Source organism: Mus musculus, chromosome 9, assembly GCF_000001635.26.
Source record: "Mus musculus strain C57BL/6J chromosome 9, GRCm38.p6 C57BL/6J".
Classification (NCBI taxonomy): Eukaryota; Metazoa; Chordata; class Mammalia; order Rodentia; family Muridae; genus Mus; species Mus musculus.
In genome coordinates this window covers 55,478,281-55,497,321 of record NC_000075.6, presented here as the reverse complement: position 1 = coordinate 55,497,321, position 19,041 = coordinate 55,478,281, and the positions used below count along the sequence as shown (strand labels likewise).

The 19,041-nt window shown below is 38.7% G+C and overlaps 1 protein-coding gene across 1 annotated transcript in view; it reads left to right on the top strand.

Moving 5' to 3' along the window:
• Etfa (electron transferring flavoprotein, alpha polypeptide) overlaps positions 1–19,041 on the top strand; it is a 57,808-nt gene that overhangs the window by 14,922 nt on the left and 23,845 nt on the right. The window contains exons 3-9 of the mRNA NM_145615.4: positions 1,499–1,580; positions 1,678–1,760; positions 8,393–8,492; positions 9,812–9,922; positions 10,519–10,620; positions 11,984–12,052; positions 14,967–15,049. Of these exons, the coding sequence (NP_663590.3) occupies positions 1,499–1,580; positions 1,678–1,760; positions 8,393–8,492; positions 9,812–9,922; positions 10,519–10,620; positions 11,984–12,052; positions 14,967–15,049 (630 nt within the window). The remainder of the gene's footprint in view (positions 1–1,498; positions 1,581–1,677; positions 1,761–8,392; positions 8,493–9,811; positions 9,923–10,518; positions 10,621–11,983; positions 12,053–14,966; positions 15,050–19,041) is intronic.

Below are 19,041 nucleotides of genomic sequence, written 5' to 3'. Positions count from 1 at the left end.
TACTCATATAGGAATCAAGCATGCAATGCCCTGGGGGCCAGAAAAGGCTATCAGAACCCTTGGAACTCAAGTTACAGATAGTTCTGAGCTGCCACGTAGATGCTAGGACCTGAACCTAGGTCACCTTTGAGAGCAGCAAGTGCTCTTAACTGCTCAGTTGTTTCTTCAGCCCAGTTCTTTTGTTTGTTTGTTTGTTTGTTTGTTTGTTTGTTTGTTTGTTTGTTTTTCGAGACAGGGTTTCTCTGTATAGCCCTGGCTGTCCTGGAACTCACTCTGTAGACCAGGCTGACCTTGAACTCCTTTTGTTTTTTAAGGTAGAATTTTTATAGTGTGACTGATTATGTCAGTTCATAGTAAAATCAGTTAGCTTGTAATTTTCTTTAAGAATTTTTTTCGAAAGGGCTGGGGAGATAGCTCATTGTTTAAGCATGCAGACTGCTCTTGCTGAGGGCCCAGGTTTGATGCCCATCACCCATGTTGACAGCTTTCATCTGCCAGTAATGTTAATTCTAGGGAACCTAGCACCTCTGACTTCCTTGGGCATCTGTACTCTGTGTACATATATGCCCTCCCCATAGACATAACTAATTTTTTAAAATGTTATTTTAAAAAGAATAATTTAAAAATAAAAACCTAGTGCGGTGGAATATTTGTAGTCATAGTATTCTGGAGACTGAGGGTAGAAGACCGTTGCAAAATCAAGGCCAACCTGGGCTACGTAGTGAATACTAGGTCAGCTAAGGCTGGTAACAAGACTCTTCTGGGGAGAAAGTACCAAAATAAGACCAAAACAAACAAACAAAAAAACAACATAGCAATGTTTTTATTTTTTTTTAATTATCTTTATTGACTTTACTAAATAGTTTTGTGTCAACTTAACATCTCATCAGAGAGGAGAGAGCCTTAATAGAGAAAATGACTCCATAAGATGAGTTGTAAGCAAGTCTGTAGGTCATTTTCTTAATTTGATTGATTAGGAGTGGGGGGAAGGAGAGAGAACTAGGCCTTGTGTGGGCTTTTGAAACCTCAACCCCCATATCTCCTACCCCTTCCCCACCCCCCCATCTACACACCTTTTCAACAAGAACATAACTCTTAATCCTTTCACAGAGTTCATCAGCTGATCAGCTGGGGACTAAGCATACACGTATATGAGCCTATGAGTGGCATTCTTTTTTCTTTTTTGTTTTTGTTTTTGTTTTGTTTTGTTTTTCAAAACAGGGTTTGTCTGTGTAGCCCTGGTTGTCCTGGAACTCACTTTGTAGACCAGGCTGGCCTTGAACTCAGAAATCCACCTGCCTCTGACTCTCAAGTGCTGGGATTAAAGGCGTGCACCACCACGCCCAGCTATGGGTAGCATTCCCCTACACCATCTCAAAACAAACACATAGTAGTTTTTCATACTTGGCCATTAAGATTTTATGCTTGGTTAAAACTTAACAGTGTTGGTTCATTGTTTCTTTTGGTGGATACTTAGAAGCCCTTCTCTTTATCACAGGTGGTACAGGATCTATGTAAAGTAGCTGGCGTAGCAAAGGTTCTGGTGGCTCAGCATGATGCATACAAAGGCCTTCTTCCAGGTGAGGTGTTCTAGTGGGAAAATGTAGTCTCTTCTGCTCGATATATGATTATGAAGACAGCATGAAATGTGTTTCATCAAATGTGTTTAATTCTCAGAGGAACTCACACCATTGATTTTGGAAACTCAGAAGCAGTTCAGTTACACACACATCTGTGCTGGAGCGTCTGCTTTTGGAAAGGTGAGAAGTGAGTGAATTTCACTGGGCTGGAAATGTAATGCTCTTTGTTTAAATAGCCAGTCCTGACTTGCTTGCACTAAGGGGCATACTGCTAACATTTATTCTTTTAAGATTTCATCAAATTTTCAAATTTTGTCACAGAGATAACTATTATTTTAGAATTTTATTATAAATTATTAACCTGTCACTTCTAGGTTTTGGAATTGGCCTAGATAAAACTATTATTATTAAATGGATTTGTGTGTGTGTGTGTGTTTTCTCTCTTTCTCTCTCTCCCTTTCTCTCTCCCTCTCCTCCACCCCCTCCCCACCCTCCCCACGCCCCTGTAGCCCTAGCTATGCAGGTACTCACTCTGTAGATCAGGTTGGTGTCAAATATCTGACTCTGCCTCCCAAATGCTGGGATTACAGACAGGCAGCTTAGTTATTCATTTTAAGAGATGATTTACTTGGATGGCTGTGGATATAGTAGAAAATCTAAGTCTGTCTACTCTAGGGATTTGGGAAGGACTGTGTTATGGCCTGGGATAGCCTTAAAGGTAGCTGTAGTCTGATCATAAGTTCTCTTTATTGTTGTGCCAGGAAACGTTCGTGGACCCCAGAAAGACTACCAAGGAGCATTCTGAATCCCATGTAATGGCACTAGGGTCTCTTTATCCAAGCTTGAGCTTGGGCCACACCACTGTCTCTGACACAGGAGAATGGAGGGGGCCCAGAGCCCAGTTTCAGGCATGAATTTATGGAGGCAAGAAGGGTTTACCTAGCCTGGTACACATCTGACTGGGGGCCATTTTGGCCTTTAACATAATTGGCTGGTGCTGGGAGCCAAACCATAAACTTAACTTCTGTTTTCCTCCTGATTGGCGGTTGTCAGGAAGTGAAGTGTCAGGGGCAGGCTTATAACCTGGAAGTGCAGATTTGTTGGGGAATAACCTGGAAACTGATGTTAGGTATAGGTCTTGTTGGGGGTTAGCCTGGAAACTAGTGCTAGTTACTGGCCTGTTAGTTAACTTGAGTTTAACCTTAGGTCAGGTTCTCTAAGATAGAGACTGAACCCAAAAGATTTAGTCTCTCATTCTTCCCTTTCTCTGGTGACTAGAAGGTCCAATCATGGGGCTGCCTGAAGTTATTACTATATTTTATAGGGGGCCAGGGTTGTCCTCACTCATGGTGTCCCTGGGGCTTGGATAGGGGCCTCATCAGTGGGAGACAAGAGGGAGTCCTGAGCTGAATTTTCCTCCTGCTGGTCTTCACCTGTAAACAGGTCTGTGATTTGGTGCTGCAATCCTGTGACCTTTAGGGTGAGGGGAGGGGGTCCTGTTTTATAGAGAATACGAAGTTTGGGCCAAGCACGTTTATGAGCCCATTGGATACCCTTGAGATCATCTAGCAATTGGCGATTCTCGAACTCAGAGATGACCTCTGCCTGTATGTTAAGAATAATAGGAGGCAGAGGGTATCTCAAACATGATTTTGAAAGGGATGAGTCCATCTGGTAAGGGGAGTTTTATACCCAGTAGAGAACGAAGGGAAGGAGAGTTACTCAGTCATTGCCAGTCTTTTAGGTCAGTTTAGTTAAGGTCTCTTTTAGGGTTTGTTCATTCTCTCCATCTGTCCTGAACTCTGGGGTCTATAGGCACAATAGTTTCTAATTAATCCCTAGAGTACTGGATAGTCCCTGACTTACCAGGAACAAAAGAGCTGGTCCATTGTCTGACTCTATCATTTGAGGAAGCCCATACCTTGGCAGTATGTCCTCTAAGATCTTCTTTGTCACCATGGATGTAGTTTTATGCTTGGTGGGGAAAGCCTCAATCCAACCTGAAAAGCTATCTATAAACATTAGTAAATATTTATATCTAAATTTGTCTGGTTTTACCTCTGTGAATTCTATCTCTCAGTAGACTCTAGGCCCCGTGTCTCACTTGCAGGCTTTACAGTTCTTAACAATCTCAGCTATCTCTGCATTTATTTAGAGTTGGCACCTCTAACCCTAATATTTGACATGTCATATCAAATCCTGCATTCTCTGGATGCCCATGTGGGAAAAGCAGTGGCTCTTCTGAAGTCCATGCACTCCCATTTGTTCTGGCACAATGAATTTGTAATCTGCTCTTCTCCACCATCCATCATGACATTAGGACATGGGCAAATTTCTAGCCGAGATTACTTAGGGTGGTCAGGGAATATAGGATCTTTTGGTTCCAGGGAAGTCAGAGGCAAGAGAGATCCAGTTTCTAGGGCAGCTTGATGGGCTGCTTGATCTGTTCTATTGTTGCCCTCTGAAAATAGATTGTGATGACTTGAATAAGAATGACCCTTACAGGTTCATAGATTTGAATACTTCGGCCCCACTTGGTTGAACTGTTTGGGAAGGGTTAGGAGGTGTGGCTTTGATGAAAGAGGTATGTCACTGGGGAAGGGCTTTTAGGTTTCAGAAAGCCTATAACTTTCCCAGTTAGTTTTCACTGTCTTGCTCTTGAGGATGGAGATGTGAGCGCTCAGCTTCTGCTCCAGTGCCATGATAGCCAGCTTGCTACCATGCTCCCCACCATGGTAGTCATGGACTCCAATCCTGTGGAACCATGAACCCCAAATCAAATGCTTTTTTTTTTTTTCTGATAAGTTGCCTTGGTCATGGTATTTTGTCACCTCAATAGAAAAGTAACTAAGACATTTGTGAACTGCCATGTGGGTGCTGGGAATTGAACCTGGACCCTTTGGAAGAACATCCAGTGCTTACATATAATCTCAGTTATCTAGGAGGTGTAGACAGTAGGAATGCAAGTTCAGAGCTTGTCTGAGAAACTTAGAAAGACTTTGTCTCAAAACGAAAAGGAAAAGCGAGGACTATGGAAATGGCTCAGTGGGGAAGAACTCTGTTCTGCAAGAATGAGGGCCTGAGTTCAAGTCTTCAGCACCCACATAAGGGCATGGCTATATGTGCTTATAACTCTAAAACTGGGGATTAGATACAGGAAGATACTGAGAGCTTGCTGGACAACCGGCCTAACCCAAAGAGTCAGTTTCTGGTTCAGTGAAAGACCTTGTTGCCTCAAGGCCATAAGGTGGAAAGTGCAGAAGATTCTGCTTTGGCCACCCCATGTATGCATCCAGATGAATACACTTAAGCACTTATGTGCATGTAAACACTACATGCACCCCAAAAGGAAAAGGGGCTGATTTGTAAATCAGCTTGACTACTCATGTGCAAAAAGCCCTGCTCACTCCTCAGTACAGGAAAAATAGCTGTGCACAAATATGCTCTTAGTAGGAAAGTTGGATATAGTATAGTAGTATAAAGAACAAGTAAGTGGATCCGCCTGCCTCTGCCTCCCAGGTGCTGGGATTAAAGGTGTTGGCCACCACTGCCCGGCTGTGGATCCCTTTCATAGTTCTAACTTATTTCAGGAGTGTACCTCTTAGCAACAACATGCTCCTTTAGGTCTCTTCCTATCAGTCTTTAAATTGTGCATGTATATACATATTTGTATTGTTTTGTAACTAGAAGTTTTTGCTTGATAACATCTTGAAAATATTAGCTCACAATGTGTTTGTCTGCATAACGTTCCATGTTAGTCAAGATCATCTAGGATGTTTTCAGTCACTTGCTTCAAAGAAAATATTCTTGTACATGCATCTCTTTGCATACCTGTGTTAGCATATCTTTAAAATTGAGTTCTAAAAGTAAAAACAGGTGAGTGAAATACCATGCTTTAAACATTTTTGGTAGAAATTATTAAATTGCCAACACATGGTATTATAAATTTTAACATCTCCCTCTACATTGATGGATGAATCTTTGTGGACCACCCAGCCTCTTAAGAGTACTGTTTCAGTGTTGGGTAATGAAATCTTGAGTTTGGTTAGTGAAAGTTTACCTGCAAGGCTATGAGCCCAACAACAAATGTTTTTTGCTGTGTTTTAATTCCCAAATTTTATTACTCTGGCCTTGACTTTACAACAGATAAAATCTTGACAATAAGAGCCACAAAATAGATCCTGATAAACTATAAATGCATTTGAAACGAGGGAAAGTCCATAAGAGGAATGCATAGGGAGACCATAGTAGGTCTGTGATGAACCTGTGAATAGTGTGTTTATTACTTTTTTGTCACTGTGAAAAAAAAAATCCTGAGCAAAAGGAGGTATGTTATCTTGGCTCGTGGTTTCAATCATTTCATCTTGTCACTTTGGCCCTGTGGTAGATTAGGAGGTCATGGCTCATGATAGAAGTACATGAGAAGATATAATTGCTAATCTTGTAGTATCCAGAAAGCAGAGAGAAGGGAGGGAAAGAAAAGGGTGAAGAAAAAAAATGAGCATTTCAATATTTCCTTTGAGGTATACTACCAACTATCTTGCCATAGGTCCTATCTCCTAAAAGTTCCATCATCTCCCAAATGCAGTAGAACCAGGCCTTCAACACAGGGGTTGTAGGGGTGAGGGGTGGCATTCAAGTACTCTTAAAAATATACAACCTCCTTCGCCATAAAAGAAATGCACATCAAAACTTTAGATTTCACTTCATCCTCATCAGGGTAGCCATCATCAAGAAAATAAAGGAGAGAGAATTCTGGTGAGGATCTAGGGGAAGAAGGAGCCTTTATTTACTACCAGTGGAAGTGTAAACTAGTATAGCCATTATGAAAATCAGATTTCTCAAAGAATTACAAGTAGAACTATCATATTAGACAGCTGTACCATTCCTGTGCTTATACCCAAAGGACCCTATATCCTACCTCAGAGATACGTACACACTTTACTGTGGAATTATTCACAATAGCAAGGAAATAGAACCAGCTTAGACATCCATCTACAGATAAATGGATGCAGGACATGTGTGAATGCAGGGCGGTAAGAAATAAATATGAAAATTTCAGAAAAATAGATGAATCTGGAAGCTCAAATACAGAGATGACCCAGATTCAGAAAGACAAATACAACATACTATTTCTCTGGTTCTTAGCTTTGAATGTTTATATGTGTGTGTGTATGGGTATAGGTCATGAAAGTAGAAAGGGGACCTCAGAGGGAAAAGGGGGTGTTTAGGAACTTGGGCAGGATGGTAGCGCACAGTGAAGGTGGAAATGAGTCCCCTGGGGTGGAGGGGTAGTGGAAATGGGAGTGGGGAAAGGGTGGGAGAGGAGGATCTTCAGAGCAAGGGAACTAACAGTGGTACTTTTTAGTAGTCAAGGCCAGAGTTCTTTATTACTATCTAATGAAGGTGTGACAAAATGCAAATTAGAACCTTTTCCTTTAGAAACTCTGCAGTCAGGAGGCTGATCCTGTCAGTACTTGTAGCATCATTTGTAGGAAGTCACTGAGTAGAAATAGGACAGAAACAGAAGAGAACTAGAAAACACAACCCTTACCGTCAGTGTGCTTAGACTCCTAGTTAGCGGGTCATACAGCATGGATATTAAATTCATGCTAGTCAAGGCTAGTACATTGTAATTATATGTACATGTGGGAGAATATAGAATGAGGTAGAATGGCAGGTAGTTTAGAAGAATCGTTACAGAAGAGAGAGAACTAGTTTGTGGTGTTATCTTGAAATCATGCCTTTCAGAAGCAGTGTCATGAAACCAGGGAGGTGCCACTGAATGAGCTACGAAGAAGTCTATTTTTGTGGGATAAAAATCAATGCTTCTCAGAGCTGGAGAGATGGCTCAGTGGTTAGGAGCACTAACTATTTTGCCAGAGGTCCTGAGTTCAATTCCCAGCAACCACATGGTGGCTCACAACCATCTGTAATGGAATCTGACGCCCTCTTCTGGTGTATCTGAAGACAGCTACAGTTTACTCACATACATAAAATAAATAATTATTTTTAAAAAAGCAATGCTTTTCTTTTTAAAATTACGTGTATTATGTAAAAGAACCTCAGTCCAGAACTTGGAAATTCAGTCTTCACTGAGTGACTCTCTTCTGCTTTAGAATCCTAGAGTCATAGTAGGATTTTAACTAGACATGTGCAGATTCTCTTTCCTCTTGTTACAAGATGTGGTAACTAACACCCAAGGCAATTTTGACCTGCTTAAGGATTTGGCTACTGAGAACAAAGTTATACATGTATAACATATAACTGCTATGTGCCTGTATCAGCCAGACCATGTGTGTGTGTTTCTGAGATTCAATTTATGTGTGACACAGGCTGCTGTGCTTGATCTGTTTATACAACATGAACTTGACAAAGGTTGCACCATGTATTGAAATTTTTTCTTTTATATTTTCTAGTAAATATATATAGTAAAAGCTTTTCCAGTGTTTTACTCTTCTAGTTTTTTCTCTTTCTCTTGTTTAAATTCAGGGATCCATAACTGTCACATATTGTACTTGATATTTATTAGGGCAGTAGATCTCATAATTTATCAAATTGAATCAGCTTCTTATTACTATAAATCTTCTATAACTCCTAATATACAGAAATGGTAGGTACTAAATTTCAAAGACTATCTCAAAAGCTAGATATCCCTTATCCCGAGATACATGTGAAGTGTAAAATGTTTGAATTAAAATTTATGCAGAAGCTAACCCCCTTTTAAAGGGGTTTAGAAGATACCGCTGTTGATCATTATATCAGTCAACTTGCGTTTGTGTAACTCACTGCTTTTTTTTTTTTTTTTTAAGAACCTTCTGCCCAGAGTAGCTGCCAAACTTAATGTTGCTCCAGTTTCTGACATCATTGAGATCAAGTCACCTGACACATTTGTGAGAACTATCTATGCAGGTAAGTTCTAAGGAAGATAATCAACATGTTAATTTTTACAGTATACATAAATCTTAGAAATAGGATTAGGAAACAAACCTACGATTAAATGGACCATCTTAAAGGTTTCTGAAAAATGCTTTAATTGAGAATAGCTACTGTCCAATTTATTATGTGCACAGTGCTTTTATACTGCCTTACAGTTTATGGAGTGAGATCTTTCCCTCCAGTGGCTAATAAAAATTAAGTTTGCCATCCAATATATATGTATTTTAAATGTTTAATTGTGATGTAATTATATCACTCCTCCCTCCAACCTTTCCTGTCATTTCCTTTTCTGTCAGTTGATGGCCCATTTTTCTTTATTACTGTTACATACACATATGCATAACTGTATAAATACAACTACTCTGTTTAGTTTGCTTGTGTGTATATGATTTCAGAGCTGGCTAGTTCTGTTTGGATAGCCAGTTGTATTGGATAACCAATTAAAGGGCTCATGCCTGAGAGAGACTAGTTCTCTCTCAGCAGTCATTGCTGTCCTGTGCTTCTTTGTCTAGTGATGGGACTTGTGAGACTTCACCCTTTCCATATCAGGATGTCTGTTGCTATTATCATTGGTCAGGTCTTGTTTAAGTAGCTATATTTTGTAAGTAGTACCTTGAAAGGCAAACTCTTTTTAAAATAGTATTCTCAGTCTTTGCTTTCAATGTGCAGTTGAAGTTCAATGTGCATTAAGCAATTCATTTCAGCATCTCTTTACTTGATTATTTCTAAGCACATTGATCTCCAGTGGGACTGGAGAAGGCAACAATTTTGGTTACTCCCTTTATTCTGGTTAAAGTTGTATGTCTCGTTAGACCTGTAATCTTCAGTGGTATTCAAGTATTTGGTCATAGTGTCAGTCACTCAAAATGGGAAATGTCTAATCCTTTTAAACCTTTGTTTCCTCTGAACTTGTATTTTATGTCCTGTCATGCTTTCGCGTTATCTTCCTCTGTTATGTACAGCAGTTGCGTTTGTACTAAGGTATAGCAGTTCATATTTTTAGGTTACTGATAGAGCTCGTTTGGAAGAAAGAAGCTTCCTTCCCACTCCCACTGAGAGGTGCCTTCTCACTACAGCCACCTGCCTCTGTGTGTTGATTGCAGGCAGTAACTCTGGCTGTACAGGTGGCCCCTGGTGACGGTCTTCTCTCTGGTGTTCCTCCTCTCCTAGACTTAGCAGGGATAGGAAACAACTTGCCCATCGTTATTTTTGCCTCATTTTTGTAAAATTAATTCTGAGCCTGACAGGAATACTTTTGGCATTCCTTCTTCATAATAAATTTTGTGTTTCAGGAAATGCGTTGTGTACAGTAAAGTGTGATGAGAAAGTAAAGGTGTTTTCTGTTCGAGGAACATCTTTTGAGGCTGCAGCAACAAGTGGAGGTAGTGCTAGTTCAGAAAAGGGTAAGCATTCTCATATGAGCCTTTTCAATAGGTTGGCATTTCTTGTTTGTTTGGCTTAGATTAGAAAACGGGTCGGTGTCTACTTTAACTTGTAATGCAAAGTAAAAATTCAACTGACTCATATTCCAAGGTTATGTAAATAATTGTAATTTATGTCTGTTTCACATCATCTTGGTACAAGGATAATCACTTTGGTAGATTAAAAGTAGGAGAGGAGATAAATTACAATGAAACTTACATTTATGTTAGGGCTGTTTAACTCATTACTCTTTCCTAGTGTGGTATTTGAGTGATTCAACATAATAGGAGAATGTAATAATGGTAGAAATAGGACTTCCACTTTAACATGTCTGGCATCTTATTTGAACACTAGAGAGAATGGGTTATTCTGGTTTTTACAGATGAACTTATGAGTAGTATCAACTTCTCAAGAGTCGTACCCTCTTAACACTTTTTAATTAAAGAAAATGAATTTGGGACTGTGAAAATGTAGGAACTTAAGTTTTCTAGTATTGGATGTTTTTGTGTTGGTCTTAAAAATAATTACCACTATATATTTGAAGTCAACATCATTTTTAATTTGTCAATGTATGCAGCACCAAGTTCTTCATCAGTGGGAATATCAGAGTGGCTTGACCAGAAATTGACAAAAAGTGACCGACCAGAACTAACTGGTGCCAAAGTGGTGGTATCTGGTGGTAAGTGCAGTAGTCATTTAAAAGATGACTAAGCTATGTAGTGCACAGACCTCATTAAAGGAACAGACTTTTATTTAGGTTTTGGTGGTTCTGGGGATAGAACCCAGGGTCTTGTACCTGGTAAGCAAGCTCTATACTGCTGTAGAACTGAATCTGTAATCTAGAATATAGGCGTTTTCTTTTACTTTTTCTTTACAAATGACAGAAGTTGGTAAGTTGCAAGTATTAGTCATATTTTACCAGGAATATGAAATTAGATCATAAATAGAATATGGGTTTCTTGTCTCACATCTGACACTGGGGAGCAGGGCACAAATTTCATCCGCACATCGTTTTACAGATGTCCATGTTTTTCTGTGGCATTTGATTGGCTTCTGAATTATAGAAAAAGTGGTTAGAATCTCAGAGTTGTATATAAATCCCCTACTCCATTTTTTTTTTTTTTTGAGACAGAGTTTCTCTGTGTAGCCTTGGCTGTCCTGGGACTCACTTTGTAGACCAGGCTAGCCTCGAACTCAGAAATCCACCTGCCTCTGCCTCCCAAGTGCTGGGATTAAAGGCGTGCGCCACCACGCCCGGCTCCCCCTACTCCATTTTACTTTTAATGATTTTGAGTGTTATACTGGTCTGTGTGGATGACACTTGGAAAGCCCTTCACAGTTAATATCAGAACCTGAATGTGGTATAAGACTTAACATTTTTTTGTATATTCTGCTCCTTTGTAGTTTTGTCAGCTGACTGATTCAGAGGATAAGGATTGATGTGATTTTAAAATCTTTCCAAATTAAACAATAAAAAAATAGTTAATGTTCCTAACATCCATCTATTGTTCAAGTGGTATTCAGAGGAAAGAAATTCATATTTTGCAAAGACGTTTGTCTTGTATATCAGCTTGCATTTTCAGGAAATATTAGTCCATATATGTTTTTTGATGGGCCTGTTGCATTCTCATTTCCTGAAGAAATGAAAATAACAGGTAGAGTTTATTTGCTCTCAAGGATTTTTGAAATCTAGTCAGAAGTTTTGTTTAGTTATGCAGGGAATATTTACCAAATGCTAATAAGAGCTGCATGTTAATATCACAGATATGGCAATGAGCTAGAGAGCTATGGATCAGGCATCTTGTGTTTCCATTATAGTGGAGAAACTGCAGATACCATAGTGTTCTTTATGTAGTTAAATAACTGCAATGATGAATGCTTCATAGCAGTCAAAAAAGGTTTTGAAGAAGAGTTGGTGTGCTTAATGTGGCAGTTTATAATATGGACATGAGGTTGGGCATATAAAATGGCAACCATTTTACAGAAATCAACTTGTATGTACATGATTTTATTTATGTGTTTGTTTGTTTGTTTAAAATGAGGTCGGGGTTTGAAGAGTGGAGAGAACTTTAAACTGCTGTATGACCTGGCAGATCAACTACATGCTGCAGGTAAGGTCATTCTCCTCTGTAGCACAGTGTTCTCTTTCTGCTGGAAGTGTTTTTCCTTATGCTTATATGTAAGTCCTCCAACGCTTCAGGTCATTATGCTTTCTCCTTTTCCTTCATTGACTTAGCTTTATTGTTTGACTGTTTGTCATTGTCTTAGTCAGGGTTTCTATTCCTGCACAAACATCATGACCAAGAAGCAAGTTGGGGAGGAAAGGGTTTATTCGGCTTATACTTCCACGTTGCTGTTCATCACTAAAGGAAGTCAGGACTGGAACTCAAGCAGGTCAGGAAGCAGGAGCTGATGCAGAGGCCATGGAGGGATGTTCTTTACTGGCTTGCTTCTCCTGGCTTGCTCAGCCTGCTTTATTATAGAACCCAAGACTACTAGCCCAGAGATGGTTCCACCCACAAGGGGCCTTTCCCCCTTGATCACTAATTGAGGAAATGACTTACAGTTGGATCTCATGGAGGCATTTCCTCAACTGAAGCTCCTTTCTCTGTGATAACTCTAGCTGTGTCAAGTTGACACAAAACTAGCCAGTACAGTCATTTATACAAAATAGCATTTGGCTATGGCCTTTCTATTTCTATTAGTGTACATAGAATACTTTGGTCATATTTCCCCTATTACTTATTTCTTTTCTGCCTTCCTCTTTTTTCTCTTTCTCTTTTTATGTAATTCTCTTTCTACTTCCATGTCTTTACTTTTTAAATCTAGATTCCACATGAGAGGAAATATAAGATACTTACTTTTTTGTATCTGACTTACTTTGTTTAACATGATTTCCAGTTTTGAGCATTATTTACTTTATTCTTTCTGCAGTGGTTTTCTTAGACCAAAACTGAAACATCTATAAAGGGAGGAGGGTGTCCTAGTAATTTTTGAAGAATGTGTGTGGCAGTTTTGCCAACTCTTAAGAATCTTATCTAGTTTTGGTTTGTAAAGTACTGAAGTGCCAACTTCAGAGCCTACTGCAGACTACTGCTAGCTGTTCTCCACCTCCACACATGCTCTGATTCCTGATTAACTTACATATGCACACTGCTTTTCTTTCTTGTGAGAAAGAACTAAAACATTGACAAAGATTTAAAAACCCCATGGAAATAGAAATGACTGCATCTTATAAGCATAGTAAACTGGAAGGACGAGGAAAGAATGTCTGGGCGTGAAGCTGTGCCACAGATATGCTTAAAGCTAAAAAGAAAAGATAAAAAGAGTTAGAAATCAGCACTAAAATACCCAGGACCTCAAGGACACTTAAAAAGTACAAGTGACACGGTAAAAACAAAGCAAAAACCGACTACAACTGAGGAGTACTGGGTATGATGGAGATGGGAGAAAAGAACAGGAGGGGTTGGTACAGCAAAGCTTGAGAAGTTGTAGGATTACGCCATACCCGAGCAAAGATCCAGGAAGCACAGAAAACACCAATGTATATGTGTAAGTTCCAAGCTATAACAAGTCAAAGATGAAGATAAAAGATGAAAGAAACCAAAGTGGAGGAACAAAAGTCTTACCCTATAAAAGTAGCAAAGATAAGTCCATTGGTCTTTTCAGAAATCATGTAAGATTAGAATGGGATGTAAGACTTCCAGTGACCCAGAATTCTGTACCCATGGAATGTAGAGAACTAACAGGGAAAGTCAGTTGAATTCAGCAATTTAGCTGGATTAAATTAACATTTATTGATGTCTTTGTTACACAACAGCAAATTCTCAAGGTGACAGAGCATTCACCAAGGAAGACTGTATTTGGGACCATATAACCCCTTCATGAATGTAAAGGAGTAGGGTTTATACTGTTTTTAGCTTGAGCTAGATGTCTGTAACTGAAACATAACTGAAAAATCCCAAGATGTATGGAGAGATTAAACAGCACATTTCTGCGTAACATATGAGTAAAGGAATACATTTTAAAAGAAATATTTTAAGCTGAGTGAAAAAAAGGTGTATGATACAGTGAAGTCAGTGGTATGGGGGAGGGGAATTTATCCTAAGTGCTAGGCAGTGAACTAAGGGCTTCTCACAAGTTAGGCAAGAACTCCACTATTGAGCTATATCTACATGCGCCCCCCCCCACTTTTATTTACTTATTTGTTCATTTTTAAATTCCAAATCTTTGAGACAGTCTCGATACCTTGCCTATTCTGGCCTTATGATCCTTTTGCTTCAGCCTCCCATATAGCTAGGAGTCCAGACCTGTACCACCAGGATGAGCTCTTATAGGGAAATTTATAGTACTAAATGTGTATTAGAAAAGAAAGGCAATCTAAGTTTAATCATCTTAGGAAACTACAACAGGAAGAATAAATTATTGCAACAGTATACAGAAGGAATGCTTGAATCCTTCCCTTCACTCTCCAGAAGGGGTGCTTCTGCTGTAAGAATAGATCTTCTGTGGAGAAGAAAACAGTTACATTTTTATTTATTAATTTAATATGAGATACTTGTTAAACCTCAATCTTGCATTGAATATGATTTTATCTGATCATAAAAGATAATGATATTATACAGCATTTTTTATACCTGGAGCAGTGGTGCATGCCTTCAAATATGCAGAAAGCCTAGACAGGAGGATCTCTGTGAGTTCAAGGCCAATGTGGTCTACATAGTGAGCTCTGGGATAGCCAGGACTACATAGAGAGACCCTGTCTCAAAACAAACAAACAAAAACAAAGAAATTTGTGAGTATAGCATACAATGAAAATTATTTTCTTGAAAAATGTACTTGTATTTAGTGTTTAGAATCCTTGATCAGTTACAAATCATTAATCAGGATTTTCTTTTTCAAAAGTGAGTTCTGTATACAATACTTTTTGACTGTAAAATATTAGGATGTTATTTTGTAGTTGTTGGTGACTGTCTCACTAGCTGAATAATAGAGCTTGAAAATATGACACTTCCTCCCTTTCAGTTGGTGCTTCCCGAGCTGCTGTTGATGCTGGCTTTGTTCCCAATGACATGCAAGTTGGTCAGACAGGAAAAATAGTAGCTCCAGTAAGTATTGCAATAAAATACGCCCTGCAGAATTCTGTGGGGATCAGCACTGTATGTATTTGTTGGACAATAATTTCAGTGATTTATGTCTTAGTCAGTGATCCTATACAGCTAACCATTATGATGGTGAATGTGTCCTCACAAGATCTGGAGGTTTTTGATCTTAATAAAATGCTTAGCAATTTTTAAATGAGGAACTTTTTGCAAAAAGATTTAAAGCATTATGAAGTCACAATGCTGTGTTACTATTGCCATTGCTTTGTTGGTATTCTGTGTGTATGATGTGGTAGAGAGAGAACTTAGGACTCTCTACATGCTTGGTATGTGCTATCCACTGACCTACATTCCTATCTATTATTGCTATTATAAATTTACATTGATAATATTTATTGTTCATAAAGTCTAAAAGCAGTTCCAACAACTAACCTATTTTAATTGAGCCTATGTTCATGGACCTTTGTCATGTTAGAAACTACTAATGACAGTTACAGTCTTGTGTGCTCCTGAGTACCTAGTTTAGTTCTACATTTTTATGTTTGCATGAATTTCAGGGAATTTTGCTCTTTACAGATAAGTACTACTAGAATATTCCCTTTTGCCAAGAGGATGGGACAGAATCTCAGTCTGTCCGAGAGCTTAGCAGTCATCTTGCTTTAGCCTCCCAAGTGCTAGGATTTCAGGCTTAAGCCACCACACCTAGCCAGATAAGATATTCTAAAACCCTTTGCAAAACTTAAAAGGGAAATATAGGAAATGTTGACTTGAAAGTTGAGTCTTTTAAAACATCTTCTGACCATTCATATTTCATAAGCAATGTATTGAATCATTTTTTCAGTTTAAATTTATATTGCATGAGACATGAGGAAAATATTTTTATGTAACTCAAAACAAAGTGTCTTTTTGTTATTTCAAAACAAGCTATTAAGCCGGGTGTGGTGGCGCACGCCTTTAGTCCCAGCACTCGGGAGGCAGAGGCAGGCGGATTTCTGAGTTCAAGGCCAGCCTGGTCTACAGAGAAAGTTCCAGGACAGCCAGGGCTACACAGAGAAACCCTGTCTCAACCACCCCCCCCCCCAATAAAGAAACAAAAAACAAGATATTATATCACATCCATTAAGATCTCCTAGTGCGGGGCTGGTGAGATGGTTCAGCGGTTAAGAGCGCCGACTGCTCTTCCGAAGGTCCTGAGTTCAAATCCCAGCAACCACATGGTGGCTCACAACCATCCGTAACGAAATCTGATGCCCTCTTCTGGAGTGTCTGAAGACAGCTACAGTGTAATTTACATGTCTCCTAGTGCCCTAGTTTATTAGATGATGACTTCAAAATCATCTTTTAAGACCTTTTTATACAAAATAGTTTGATTGTGATTTCCTATCCCCCAACTCCTTTAAGACTTCTCTTTGAAGCTTGTTTTGAAATATCTGTCCTTCTAAAGTTGAATTGCTTATCTTTTTATTGTCTTTTTCTGGAGTGCCTTTATATAGTTTGTATACAAATTATTTTTGAGGTATGTACTGTGATTCTTTTTCCCCATGCTAGGACTCTCCTGTTCTTTTTCTTTTGATGAGAAGAAATGTTTCATTTTAACAAAGTTCAATGAAGCAATCTTTCTTCTTTTTGTTAATATATTTTGTGTTGCTTAGCTTACTTGAAGCAGAGACAGTCTCAGTACTGAATATAGCACTAAAACTATTCATAAATTAAGTCAAAGCACTGTGTGACTGACTTGCTTGTCATACCACATTAGTCTGGCTATGAAAGTAGATTTATTGAGCAGATGAGCTGGAGCCATCCATGACATTTAATTAGGTGTGGCACACATATATTTTTTGTGGAAATCTTGCATGTACAGTTTTATGTGAGTAGACACATTTAGGCTTGAATTCATAAAAGATCAACAGCTTCCTAATCAAAACTACTTTTATAAGAAATTCAGTGTATACTCTGAAGTAGCAAGCAGACTTGCTGTGACAGAAAGGGGGCATTCATAGTTATTAAATAAGAGCAGAGTTCAGGGAGTGGCTGGTGGCATCCGTTCTTGTATTGTAAGTAAGTTTCATCCAGTCAGCTTTATTCAGCACTACTCTTAGAATATAGAACTATCAAATTTTGCTCATGAGGAGATTAAACATTAAATGCTTTGAAGACTTTAACATTGCTCCTGTAACCCGTCAGAGAATTATAGTGTATTAACTCTCTATTTGGGCACTATGCTAGTTACTTGTCTTGTTGCTGAGGCAAAATACCAGACAAAAGAAACTGAAGGAAGGAAGGTTTACCTTGGCTCACGGTTTCAGGGTCGGTCCATCATGGTGAGGAAGACTGGATAAGAACTCAGTAAGGTCACACAGTCAGGAAACAGATGAATGCTGGTGCTCAGCTCATTCTCCTCTCTTCATTCTGTCAGGAATCCCAGCCCATGGAATAATATCATCCACTTTCCGAGTGGGCTTCCCTGTCCTGCTAAGCAAAATACCCTCAAAAGCACTCACAGAGGCGCGCTTCTGCTAAGCTGACAACGGAGATTGACTGTTACAGGCATGGATGTGTACATTTTATATATTCACACACACACACACACATACACACACACACACACACATACACACACACACACACACACACACACACACACATACACACACACACACACACACACACACACACACACACACACTGTGGTCTAAAATCTTTTTGGGGAAACAATCAGTTTGCAGGTATAGAGCAAAACTTTTGTGTTTGTGTGACCACTTGAGAGATATGATTTGATATTATGCCCTTGCAGTTTCAAACACATGCATTTTCCTACACAACCACACTGCAGCCTGTTAAGTCAGAACACTAATATTGACACATAAATACCATCAGACTCCATTTGTATTTTGCCTGTCATTTCATTAGTGCTCTATATAGCAAATGATAGTAGTTTAGAATCACATAGTGCATATATCTGTCATGAGTCCTTCAGTCCTAAATTCTCAATCCTACTTTCACATGATTATATGGTATTATAGGGTAACTTGTATTACTGGCTATTTAGGTATTTTCCTTTAAAAGTGTTTATTGAAATCTTTTGTTTTTATTAAATTGTTTATTATTGATTTATGGAAGTTTTAAAATACATTCTACTGGTAAGTTTTTGGTTTACTTTCTCCACATCTATGGTGTGCCTATTTATTTTTTTGAGATGATACCTAATTGAGGAACTTCTTTGCTATATCTAATTTGCTGCAAGCTCTCATCATGAGTGGAATTTATTTGTAGAGTCTGTGGTTCTCCCTTGTGGTTCTCTTTTCTCTGGAACTTTCTCCACATTTCTAGCTAGTGTAGTAGCCACATATCTTTTCTTCAACCAGTCAGACTGCATTTTTTTTTTTTTTTTTTTTTTTTTTATCTAAAGGGCTTGATTTCTGATTGGCTTTTATCCCTGTGGAGAGCAGAAGTATGCTGGACTCACATCTGTGTGCTTCCCTCCCCTACAGAATTTTGGCTGCTCAAATTCAAAGTCAGTGTTGATCTCCAACATAATGAAACAGCTGCTATCTGTATTTGAATCAAGTTTATAGTTGTTTTAGCAGGAAGATTAAGTTTGATACAAGCTATTCCTGTAGGGCCATAAGGAAACCTGAGGTCCAGAATTGAATGTATTACTTCATGTGCTTGCTGACTAGTGTGGAGTTGGGTTATTATCACCCTAAATAATATCTTAATTAATGCTACTTACTATTGCATTAGGTTTTTGGCAGCCATATTCCACAATTGGCAAGAATTGCACTTCTGAACATCCAAAATTTCTCACCACCTCTACCCATTTGAACTGTGTGCTATTTAAATGCATTTCCACTAATACTAATACAGCATTCTTTGTTTTTAAAGCTAAATACAGCACATTCATTTATTCTTATTAAATGGGTCCATTTTGCCACTTTTGAACATTTCACGGCTTTATTTCTTTTCCCATTCTGTTATTAGAATATACAGTGCTCTGA